Source organism: Heterodontus francisci, chromosome 36 (genome assembly GCF_036365525.1).
Source record: "Heterodontus francisci isolate sHetFra1 chromosome 36, sHetFra1.hap1, whole genome shotgun sequence".
NCBI classification, from domain to species: Eukaryota; Metazoa; Chordata; class Chondrichthyes; order Heterodontiformes; family Heterodontidae; genus Heterodontus; species Heterodontus francisci.
Genome location: NC_090406.1, coordinates 40,206,215 through 40,218,295, shown reverse-complemented (window position 1 = coordinate 40,218,295; position 12,081 = coordinate 40,206,215). Strand labels below are relative to the sequence as shown.

Sequence of the window (12,081 nt, the reverse complement as noted above, 5' to 3'; positions counted from 1 at the left end):
GATTCATCTTGAACTAGATTGAATAACCCAGTATTTAACGCACCGCACCATTCAGCCACTCTATCTGGCAGATTGTGTGTGTATCCAACTCATTTGTACCAAGACCTGGTTCTGTCATCAGGTTCTCGAATCAGCACAGCTGGCCTGAGGGGTGATGCAGTGATTTTACCCAGAGTTTTCAGTAACACACATTGGTGAACTTATAACAGGTTTTGGTTAAAAGAAAACAACCATTTTCTAACAGTTAAAATTGATTGAATCAATTGTTAAAATGAAGCGAGTTATTATTAGTTACTGTAATTTTGCAGATTGATAGAAAATTGTCCAGAACTCCAGATTAAAAATGGCTGCTTACCTGTCGGGCTTGCTGTCCACAATGAGTGCATTAAGGGAAAGATAAGAGCTGTGTAAATACTTCAATATAAACTTCGATAACACACACACAATACAGCAGCCAACAGTACCCCTTCACTCATTAACACAATTATCATTCAGCAGGGCTGGCAAGCTAAGCTTCTTTGCTTCGATATTGTCAATGAACCCACTATAAAAAACAGTACTCAGCAACAAAGGGCACATTAGAAGGTCATAGCATCAAACGGACCTGAATGCTGAGGAATAGAATGAGAGAATTAGCTATTGTACATAGTAACTCCAAAAGCTGAAAAGAGCAAATTAATATGTGATGGCCAATGCCTGTGGGTGGAGTTTTAATTGCCTAATATTTTAATTTTCTCTCATTCTTCCAAGATAACTCATTTGGATAACTTCTGGATTATCCCACCCCCAGAAAGTGTGGCAACCCAGAACAAGAAGCTGCCCCCACCCCCCGCCTCACAAATACATTTTATTCACAAAAGTACTGCCAAGTTGCATTGTGGTCTCAGCTAACCAAACATGACTGGTTTAGGGATGTCTGTTTTTTGCCAAGTCTGCAACAGGGTAGGGCACCAGGAAACAGCAAGAGTGCAGGGTCGAGAACAGAAAGGAGGGAGAATGAAGGAAAGAAAGGTTCAGGGAGTGTCAGAAAGTAGGTGGAGAAGGTGATATGATCAGAAAGGAGGAATGGAATGGCTGGGGCAACAGGAAGGAGGAGAGACAGAGGACTACTCTTTAAAAATATTGTCCACTTTACATATAGAAAATTTTCACAGTTTGTTCACAAAATGTACTTTTCAGACAAAGTCAAATGTGTAGCATTGTATGCTGAGTCCACCAAGGGTGTGGATTAAAGTAACTAATCTGTTTCAGGAGTTTAAGTACCCATAGTAGTGGTTGCAGGCCTGTCAAATAACTATGCTCTAGCAGCAAAATTGCAGCATACTTCACATGCAAAACTAGGTTTGGTGTCATGTAACACAGGTTCATCACTGACAATCTAAGGGCCGGAATTTCAAAGGGCTGCAGGGTCGGGACCCAGAGCAAGCACCATTTGAAAATTGGGGTCCTGGAGGTTGTCTCAGGATCCTGACGCCTCTGGGACAGTTTCGAAATTTCAAAGAGTTGTTGGTCGGGAGGCGAGGGGGTGGGGTGGGGGTGGGAAGGGAATGGGGAACATGCATGCTGCCAATTAGCAGCCCATTAAACTCCTTTAGGAGCTTGTTAAGGGGCTGGTGCGTTCGGAAAGGCAATTTTTAAATCAGATTTCGGCAGTCCCGACCAGTCTGGTGCATGTTAGTGCCCAGTTGTCAGGGTCACCACAGAGCAAAATCAGGTTTGTTTGCATGTGCGCTGAGATTAAATTTCAGAGGCCAACTAGCACTAACACTGTACCCGACTTGGCGTCCATGCCCACTTTTCGCCGTCGTTACTAACCAGGTCCTATCACGAGCTGCCTGCTCTCCTCAGCAAGGCAGCAGCAGCCCCTAACATGGCCGCTGGCGCCAGGCAGGCAACATTGCCTCCTGGAGGCGCTTGGTGTCTCTAACTAGGCGGTGAGCTTGTCTCCTGCCCAATTAGGGCATCAGCATTCAAAGATTGCATTGTGAGGGTGACAAAGCTGAAGCGAGGGATGTGGACCCGGAATTCGTCAGGATGTAAGGTTCCTGACGCTGCTTTGAAAATCCGGCCCTACAACTCTCCAGTTACCAGTGATCCCACAACCAACGGATCAGATCTAAGCTCTGCAGTCCTGCCACATCCAGTCGTGAATGTGGTGGACAATTAAGCAACTGACAGGAGGTGGTGGCTCCATAAATATCCCCATCCTCAACGAGGGGGGAACCCAGAACATCAGTGCAAAAGACAATGCTGAAGCATTTGTATCCATCTTCAGCCAGAAGTGCTGAGTGGATGATCCATCTCGGCCTCCTCCTGACGTCCCCAGCATCACAGATGCCAATCTTTAGCCAATCCGATTCACTCCGCATGATATCAAGAAACGGCTGAATACTGCAAAGGCTATGGGCCCTGACAACATTCTGGCAATTGTACTGAAGACTTGTGCTGCAGAACTTGCTGCACCCCTAGCCAAGCTGTTCCAGTACAGCTACAACACTGGCATCTACCTGGCAATGTGGAAAATAGCCGAGGTATGTTCTGTGCACAAAAGGCAGGACAAATCCAACCCAGCCAATTACTGCTCTATCAATCTACTCCCGATCATTCGCAAAGTGATGGAAAGTGTCGTCAACGGTGCTATCAAGCAGCACCTGCTCAGCAATAACCCGCTCAACGACGCTCAGTCTGGGTTCCGCCAGGGCCACTCAGCTCCCGACCTCATTCCAGCCTTTGTCCAAACATGGACAAAACAGCTGAACGCCAGAGGTGAGGTGAGAGTGACTGCTCTTGACATCAAAGCCGCATTTGACCAGGGGCGTTAGATTAAAATAAGAAGTTATAAGGTCTTTAGACATAGTTTTATCTTAATAGCGTTTAAGATTTAGTTTTTTAATAGTTAATTTGTTGTTGTCTAAAGATACCTGGTTTGGTCTGTTTCATTCTGGGGTTGCTGGAGTGTTTAATTTTGCTGTTTTCCGATTGGATGTGAAAACTTAATAATATGCTGCGACCTGTGGAGTGACGGGACTGAATTGACAGTGTGTTGTTTCCGCCGTGGTTGTAACGACTCTTAGTTCTTTGCTTATACATAAATTGTTAAGATTGCAAGATTTCATTTCAGACATACTACAGAGCACCCCCAGTGAATAAAAAGGTCACTCAGTGTTAAGACTGAGCCAAAAATAGCAGATGGTCCTCATTCAAATCCCAGCTTGTACCAAGTTAGCTGATCTCTGCCAGGATGCCCATGCCTTATTGCTATTCAGTGATGCCTCCTGCCTGAAGTATACAAGTGTGACTGACGGGTGATGCCGTTGCAGTCAAACAACCTGCCACCGCTCATTGTCATGGGTCACATCTGAGGGTTGGTTACGTAAAGTATACGCATCAAGGACCTAAAACAAATGGAGATAAAGCACCACAAGGCCCCAGGCCATGTAGCTTGTGAGGGCCACTAAACCATGACATTGTGAGCCCAATTCTTTGTTACGTTATTAAAAAAAACCTCCTGTAACTTCCTCCAGTCCTCTGAGGCTCTGAGAAGTCTGCTCCTCCAACTCAGGCCTCTTGTGCATTCCTTACTTCCTTCGGTCCCCCACAAGCAAATGGGTATTCAGGCCTCCAGGCCGAAAGCTCTGGAACTCCTTCAACCTCTCTGCCTCTTCTCCTTAAGACCCACTTCAAAACCTACCTTTTGGATTAAAGTTTTGGTCACCTGTCCTAATAGCTCATTCTCTGGCTCAGTCAACTTTTTTGTCTGATTAAGCTGCTGTGAAGTGCCTTGGGGTATTTTACTACACTAAAGGTGCTATATAAATGAAAATTGTTGATGTAGGGCATTCCAATAGCCTTATGGGTAAGTGGCACTAGCTGGTGTAGCACTATGTCACTTTGAGCAGAAGGTCCCCAATTCAAATCCTAAACCGCAAGCACGAGTTCGTAAAAATGTAGAAAGTTTGAGACAATGAGACAGAAGATTAATTTGTACAAATTGACAAGAGTAGCTTGAGGTCTTTTTCCTGGAGGGGGCTGGGGGAAGGACAGCAGCAGACATTACAGAGTGTATGCAATTTGGCTGAAACCTGTTTGTGTCAATGCACCACACTGATAAATGCCATTGGCCCTTCAACCATTTGGTGAAGGCCTTGTGTAATTGCACAGCTCTACTTCAATTGTACATATTATTGCAGCTTCATTAAATAGTAACAAACACTGAATGTAACAGGTTAGCTATTTAAAATGAATAAAACTTGTATTATTATTGTGCTATTATAAAAATATTGCAGCAGCAGTGGGGGGGCGGTGGGGAGAGCAAGGGGAAACAGGTGTGTGGTGTGGTGTGGCGTGTGGTGAGGTGGGGTGGCAGGGTGCGTAGTTTGGGTGAAGATCAGACTGAGCTTTGGTTTGCTCGCCATTGTCCCTCGCATCATGGTTAGACAGCCTTATGCCACTCTATTTTGAGGCTCATGAATGCAGAAATGGCTAGTTGAGTAAGGTATTGGAAGCCTGCCATTTACCCAGAAAACTGGATCCCACAAACAGTCAATGCCTTCTGGACAGGTGGGGAGAGAAAAAAAGCACAATTCAGTACCTCACCAAACTGGGCATGGCTCAGTGTGAGTCTAGACTTTGACCATCAGAAGGCTGTTTGATGGTCGGGGGCATCACAGCCAATCCTATTTCCACCCAACTTCCGTAAACATGCACACGCACACACACAAACACATACACCTCCCCCCTCTCCCCCAGAAGGATCACTACATAGTGGTCAGGAGCATGAACTCTAGCTGATTCCCCACTACCCCCTATCCCAGGTGCCTGTTATCATTCCCAATGCTTTCCTTGCTAACCAATTCCCCAACCTACTTAACCCACCCTACTCCCATTAATAGAGACTTACTTCTTGTACAGTAGGATGGCAATTACAATGCAAATGATGAAGACCACTGCCAGCACCGGGCCCACCACCCAGATCAGACCCTCTTCTCCATCGATAATGGGCTGTGGGTCAGGGTCCGCTGAAAGGATGGGGTCAGAGTATGGACTTGCTGCAAACATTTTCTGTAATGACAATCATAGAACATGGGAGTCAGAGACTTCATGCACGTATTCCCTCACTGACTGCTTTCTGCAACAAAATTATTTAAAGATTTTCAAAGAAGTCAAAATAAATCAGAGCAGTGAGAAATAACAGGATACCTCAGGAATCATTCCCAAAAATTGACAATAGCTGCAATTCTAAAATATTCAGTCATGGCAACAGGAGAACATAACTGACATGAGCAATTGCAGTCAGTGATGTTCCTGTGTGTGTTTGACATACTCAAAGCAAATTCCTCAGCTATTGTAATACTAACTATTAACACTTTTAAATTAAAATAGCAGAGGGGAAAATTTGACAAAAGTGTATTAAGCTATTGTAAGATAACAGCAGTTTCTACCTTATGGAATCAAATAGATTGTGCTCTACAACTAGCAACACCTCTAGCCAAGCTGTTCCACTGGCATTTACCCAGCAATGTGGACAATTTTAAACACAGCATGTTTTGAGCTTCCCCCTTGGTGAATCCTTGGTTACCACTTTCCAAATATAAGGCAAAGAAATGAGCACAAACAGGCATTCTTAGGTTTAAAAAAAAGTGAAATTTATTAAAACTTAAACTCTATTTCAGTTAATGCCTACGGATATACGACACACCCACGCTAGCATGCATACTCAATACACACATGCAGATAAGGACAGAAAAGAGAAGAAAAAATAAGTGGAAAGGTTTGAGGCAATATCTGAAGAGTTTGTTATGGCTCTTCGAGCTCACTGTAGAGTCCTTTTGTAGGTTGATCTTGCTTGTTGTTGGGGCCCAATATTCTTCTTATACCTTGTTCACTGCAGGAGACTTTTCTCTCTTGGGGTTCATTTGTCTTCAATGGATCCCGAAGCTAGTGAGAAAGAGATAGGAGCAGACAGGAGAGAGATGTTCTCAATCCAGGGGCTTTCGGTCTTCAAACACTGTTTTCTCCAATTTAAAACTCTCAGTTCAAAACTCTGCAACAGCCAGTTAGTCATAGAGTCATAGAGTCGTACAGCATAGAAACAGGCCCTTCGGCCCACCGCATCCATGCCGACCATATTGCCTATCTATACTAATCCCACCTGCCTGCATTAATTCCATATCCCTCTATGCCTTGCTCATTCAAGTACCTGTCCAGATGCCTCTTAAATGTTACTACTGTTCCTGCCTTCACCACCTCCTCAGGCAGCTCATTCCAGATACCCGCTATTCTTTGTGTGAAACATTTACCCCTTTGATCCCCTTTAAACCTCCTCCCCCTCACCTTAAATCTATGCCCTCTAGTTTTAGTCACCCCTACCATGGGAAACAGACTCTGGCTATCTACCCTATCCATGCCTCTCATAATTTTATATACTTCTATCATGTCCCCTCTCAAACTCCTTCGCTCCAGGGAAAACAGACCCAGCATATCCAATCTCTCTTTATAACTCAAGCCCTCCAAACCAGGCAACATCCTTGTGAATCTTTTTTGCACCCTCTCTAGCTTAATCACATCTTTCCTGTAGTGCGGTGACCAGAACTGCACACAGTACTCCAAATGTGGCCTAACCAACGTTATGTACATCTGTAACATGATGTCCCAACTCTTGTACTCAATGCCTCGGCCGATGAAGGCAAGCATGCTATACGCCTTTTTCACCACCCTGTCTACCTGTGTTGCCACTTTCAGGGAACTATGTACTTGCACCCCAAGGTCTCTCTGCTCAACAACACTCCCCAGGGCCCTGCCATTCGCTGTATATGTCCTGACCTGGTTTAACTTCCCAAAATGCATCACTTCACTCTTGTCCACGTTAAATTCCATTTGCCACTCCCTTGCCCACTTTCCCAGTTGATCTATATCATGTTGTAACCTTAGACAACCTTCTTCACTGTCGACTATACCACAAATTTTGGTGTCATCTGCAAACTTACTAATGCCCCTTACATTCACATCCAAGTCATTAATATAAATGACAAACAACAGCACCGATCCCTGCGGCACACCACTGGTCACCGGCCTCCAATCTGAAAAACAACCCTCCGCTACCACCAAGCCAATTTTGTATCCAATTTGCTAGCTCACCCTAGATCCCATGTCTTCGAACCTTCTGGACCAGCCTGCCATGCGGGACCTTGTCAAAGGCCTTGCTAAAGTCCATGTAGACAACGTCCATCGCCCTGCCCTCATCAATCTTCTTGGTCACCTCTTCGAAAAACTCAATCAAATTCGTGAGACATGATTTCCCAAACACAAAGCCATGCTGACTATCCCTAATCAGACCATGCCTTTCCAGATGCATATAAATCCTGTCTCCCAAGATCCCTTCCAATAACTTTCCCACCACTGATTTAAGGATCACCAGCCTGTAGTTCCCTGGCTTATCCCTGCTGCCCTTCTTAAATAAAGGCACAACATTAGCTATCCTCCAGTCTTCCGGTACCTCACCCGTGGCTAACGATGATACAAAAATCTCTGCCAGGGCCCCAGCAATCTCCTCCCTTGCTTCCCATAGCATCCTAGGATACACCTGGTCAGGCCCTGGGGATTTATCCACCTTAATGCGCTTCAAAACCTCCAACACCTCCTCCTTTGTATTGTTGATATGCTCTAGGATATCGGTGTTCCCTCGCTTGAACTCACTAGCTTCCATGACCTTCTCCACGGTAAATACGGCCAAGAAATATTCATTTAAGACCTTGCCCATTTCCCGTGGCTCCACACATAGATTGCCACACTGATCCTTAAGGGGACCTACTCTCTCCCTAGCTACCCTTTTACTCTTAATATACTTATAGAATCTTTTGGGATTCTCCTTTATCTTATCTGCCAGGGAAATCTCATGGCCCCTTTTCACCCTCCTAATTTCCTTCTTAAGTGTAGTTCTACATCCCCTAGACTCCTCGAGGGACTCGCTCGATCCCAGCTGCCTATACCTGACATATGCCTCCTTCTTTGTCCTGACCAGACCCTCAATATCCCTCGTCAACCAAGGTTCCCTAAACTTGCCAGCCTTGCCCTTCCATCTAACAGGAACATGACGGCCCTGAACTCTTCCTATCTCACTTTTAAAAGCCTCCCACTTGCCAGACGTCCCTTTACCTGTAAACAACCTCTCCCATTCAACTTTTGAGAGCTTCTGTCTGATGCCATCGAAATTAGCCTTCCCCCAATTTAGCACTTCAACCTGAGGACCAGTACTATCCTTTTCCATAATTATCTTGAAGCTAAGAGAGTTATGGTCACTGGTCCCAAAGTGCTCCCCCACTGACACATCAACCACCTGCCCATCCTCATTTCCTAAGAGGAGGTCGAGTGTAGCCCCTTCTCTAGTAGGGCCATCCACATACTGCTTCAGAAAACTATCCTGGACACACTTAACAAATTCTTCCCCATCTGATCCCTTAGCACTAAGGCAGTCCCAGTCGATATTAGGGAAGTTAAAATCACCTACTATTACAACCCTATAATTCCTACACCTATCATTGATTTCCCTACATATATGCTCCTCCAATTCCCTCTGACTATTGGGGGGCCTATAGTATAATCCCAAAGTGATCACCCCTTTCTTATTTCTAAGTTCTACCCATTTGGCCTCGCTGGACATTCCCCCCTGGGATATCCTCTCTAAGTACTGCCATGATGTCCTCCCTAATCAATAGTGCAACTCCCCCTCCTCTCTTACCTCCACCTCTGTCACGCCGGAAAGATCGGTACCCTGGAACACTGAGCTGCCAGTCCCGCCCATCCCTCAACCACGTTTCCGTAATAGCTATAATATCACAATCCCATGTACCAATCCATGCTCTGAGTTCATCTGCCTTACCTGTAAGGCTTCTTGCATTAAAGTAAATGCAGTTTAGCCTACTAGACCTTCCAGGCTCTCTGTCCTGCCCCTGCACGGCCTGCCTACTTGACTTGCTTGCTTTAACCTCTACATTTGCCTCAACTATCTCATCTGAGAGATTACTACTTTGGGTCCCACCCCCTGCAAGACTAGTTTAAATCCTCCCGAGCAGTACTAGCAAACCTCCCCGCAAGGATATTGGTCCCCCTCCAGTTTAGATGCAACCCATCCTTCTTGTACAGGTCACCTCTGCACCAGAAGAGATCTCAATGATCCAAGTAGTTGAAGCCCTCCCGCCTACACCAACTCTTCAGCCACGCATTCATTTGCCTAATCCTCCTATTCCTATCCTCACTAGCACGTGGCACAGGCAGTAATCCTGAGATTACAACCCTAGAGGTCCTGCTTTTTAACCTTCTGCCTAACTCCCTCTATTCACTTTGCAGGATCTCATCTCTCTTCCTGCCTATGTAGTTAGTACCAATATGGACCACGACCTCTGGCTGCTCACCCTCCCCCTTTCAGAATGTCCTGCAGCCGCTCCGAGACATCCTTGACCCTAGCACCAGGGAGGCAATATACCATCCTGGAGTCTCGTTTGTGGCCACAGAAACGCCTATCTGCACTCCTTAAGATAGAATCCCCTATCACTATAGTTCTTCCAACCCTTTTCCTCCCCTGCTGTGCAGCAGAGCCCTCCGTGGTGCCACGAACCTGGCTGTTGCTGCTTTCCCCTGGGAGGTCATCCCCCCCAACAGTATCCAAAGCGGTATATATGTTTGAGAGGGGGATGGTTACAGGGGACTCCAGCACTACCTGCCTGCGCCTACTACTCCATCTGGTGGTCACCCATCTCTTTTCTGCCTATGCAGCCATTACCTGCAGTGTGACCACCTCACTAAACGTGCTATCCACGACTTCCTCAGCATCGTGGATGCTCTACAGTGAATCCACCCACAGCTCCAGCTCCGTAATGCGGGTAGCCAGTAGCTGCAGATGGATACACTTCCTGCACACATGGTTGTCAGGGACACTGGAAGTGTCCCTGATTTCCCACATAGTGCAGGAGGAGCATATCATGGGGCTGGGCTCTCTTGTCATGACTTACCCTTAGGTTAATTAGTTACTCCCTTTAATAAAAAATACTAATTATACTAGGGGCCTTGTTCTACCCACTTCAATCTAAAGTCCTTAAAAAAAAACACTTTAGTAGTACTCACCTTATCACCAGCGATTTTTTTTCCAACAAAAAAAAACTTACCCCTTATTTTTTTTTAAAGATATTCTAACAACTGCTACTCATCAACCAATCACCTTGCAGCTCTCCTCTGATGTCACTGTTTGCCTTTTTTTTTCGAAACCCCTGCGCGCTGGAAGAGGTTCGACTGCCCTCCGCTCCGCTCCCGGAAGGTAAGAGGACTAAACTGGTCTGACTACATCTGTTCTGTGTATTGGGAGCAGGGACTGGTTCCTTTGTTCCAACACTGTCTGCTAGTATGCAAAAATGTCTTTCTGGCTCGGGGCCTGGCAATTCCTTGTAACCGGTCTTCTTTTCTTCCCAGCAACAATTTGAAGTTTAATGTCCATGTGGCGAAATTAATGTGCCTCATTCTTGGCAAGTGGGGGCCTGCATGACTAGGCCAATTACCACCCTACCAGTCTACTCCCAATCATCAGCAATGTGATGGAAGGGGTCGACAGTGCTATCAAGCAGCACTTGCTCAGCAATAACCTGCTCACTGACACTCAATTTGGGTTCCGCCAGGGCCACTCAGCTCATGATCGCATTACAGCCTTGGTCCAAACATGGACAAAAAAGTTGAACTCAAGAGGTGAGGCGACAGTGTCTGCCCGAATACGGCATCAAGGAGCTCTAGCAAAACTGGAGTCAATGGGAATCAGCCGGAAAGCTTTCCGATGGTTGGAGCCATCCACCACCTTAAACATTTACTTGCTCGAGTGGCAGCAGTGTGTACCATATACAGGATGCACTGCAGCAACTCATTAAGGCTTCTTCGACAGCACCTTGCAAACCAGCAACCTCTTCCACCTAGAAGGACAAGGGCAGCAGGCGCATGGGAACAACACCACCTGCAAGTTCCCCTCCAAGTCACACAACATCCTGACTTAGAACTATATCGTCGTTCCTTCACTGTCGCTGGGTCAAAATCCTGGAACTCCCTCCATAACAGCACTGTGGGTGCACCTACACCACAAGGATTGCAGCGGTTCAAGAAGGCAGCTCACCACCACCTTCTCAATGGCAATTAGGGATGGGCAATAAATACTGGCCTAGCCAGCGATGCCCACATCCCACCAATGAATAAAAAAAAGGTAGGGAACAACTCTTTGCTCCTCCACAGAGATCCTGTACGAAAACATACTCTTATAATTCGATCCATGCTGCTTAAAATCCTAGAAAAACTACTTCACATAAAAACAGGTTGAGATTGTGCGAAACACACTGCCCCACAAGGGCACAGATGCAGAATCACGATGAATATTTAACTGGGAAATAAGCATATTAAGGGATCTGGAGAAAAAGCAGGGAATTGGGATTACAAAGATGAAGAGCTACCAAAAGGGCAGTGTGGGCTTGTTTCTATAATAAAAGACACAAAGTAATTCATAGCTCTGTCTGCACCTAAGGCACAGGAAGAAATGTAGGATCTGGCCAAAATATATCGGACTGTTCTTTAGATCAGACCAAACCTAGAGGTTATAAATATAAGATAGTCACTCATAAATCCAATAGGGAATTCAGGAGAAATGCCTTTACCCAGTGAGTGGTTAGAATGTGGAACTCATAAGGAATAGTTGAGGCAAATAGCATAGATACATTTAAGAGAAGATGGATAAATATGAGGGATAATGGAACAGAAGGTTATGTGGATAAGGGTTAGATGAGGAGAGTTGGATGGCAGTTCATGTGGAGCATCATCATCGGTATGGATCAGTTGGGCAAGATGTCCTGTTTCTGTGCTCTACATTCCATGTAATTCAATGCAACAGAGAATCTAACAGACCAGACCAGAACCTACCCTCAAATGTTGTTATTGAGTTATCAGTTACTGGCGTGGATTGTATTTTATCTGAATTTCTCGGGCTGGACTCTGCACAACAATCTGTCTGTTAACAATCTGCCAATAAATCTATATCCTATACTCTTTTTAAGCCAAGCT

At 45.6% G+C, this 12,081-nt stretch overlaps 1 protein-coding gene across 1 annotated transcript in view; it reads right to left on the bottom strand.

The window, feature by feature from the left end:
* Positions 1-12,081, bottom strand: part of LOC137351760 (receptor-type tyrosine-protein phosphatase delta-like) — a 583,992-nt gene that overhangs the window by 135,733 nt on the left and 436,178 nt on the right. Inside the window, exons 21-22 of the mRNA XM_068016566.1 lie at positions 4,901-5,061; positions 356-367 (exon numbers count right to left, since the gene is read on the bottom strand). Coding sequence (XP_067872667.1) covers positions 356-367; positions 4,901-5,061 — 173 coding nt within the window. The remainder of the gene's footprint in view (positions 1-355; positions 368-4,900; positions 5,062-12,081) is intronic.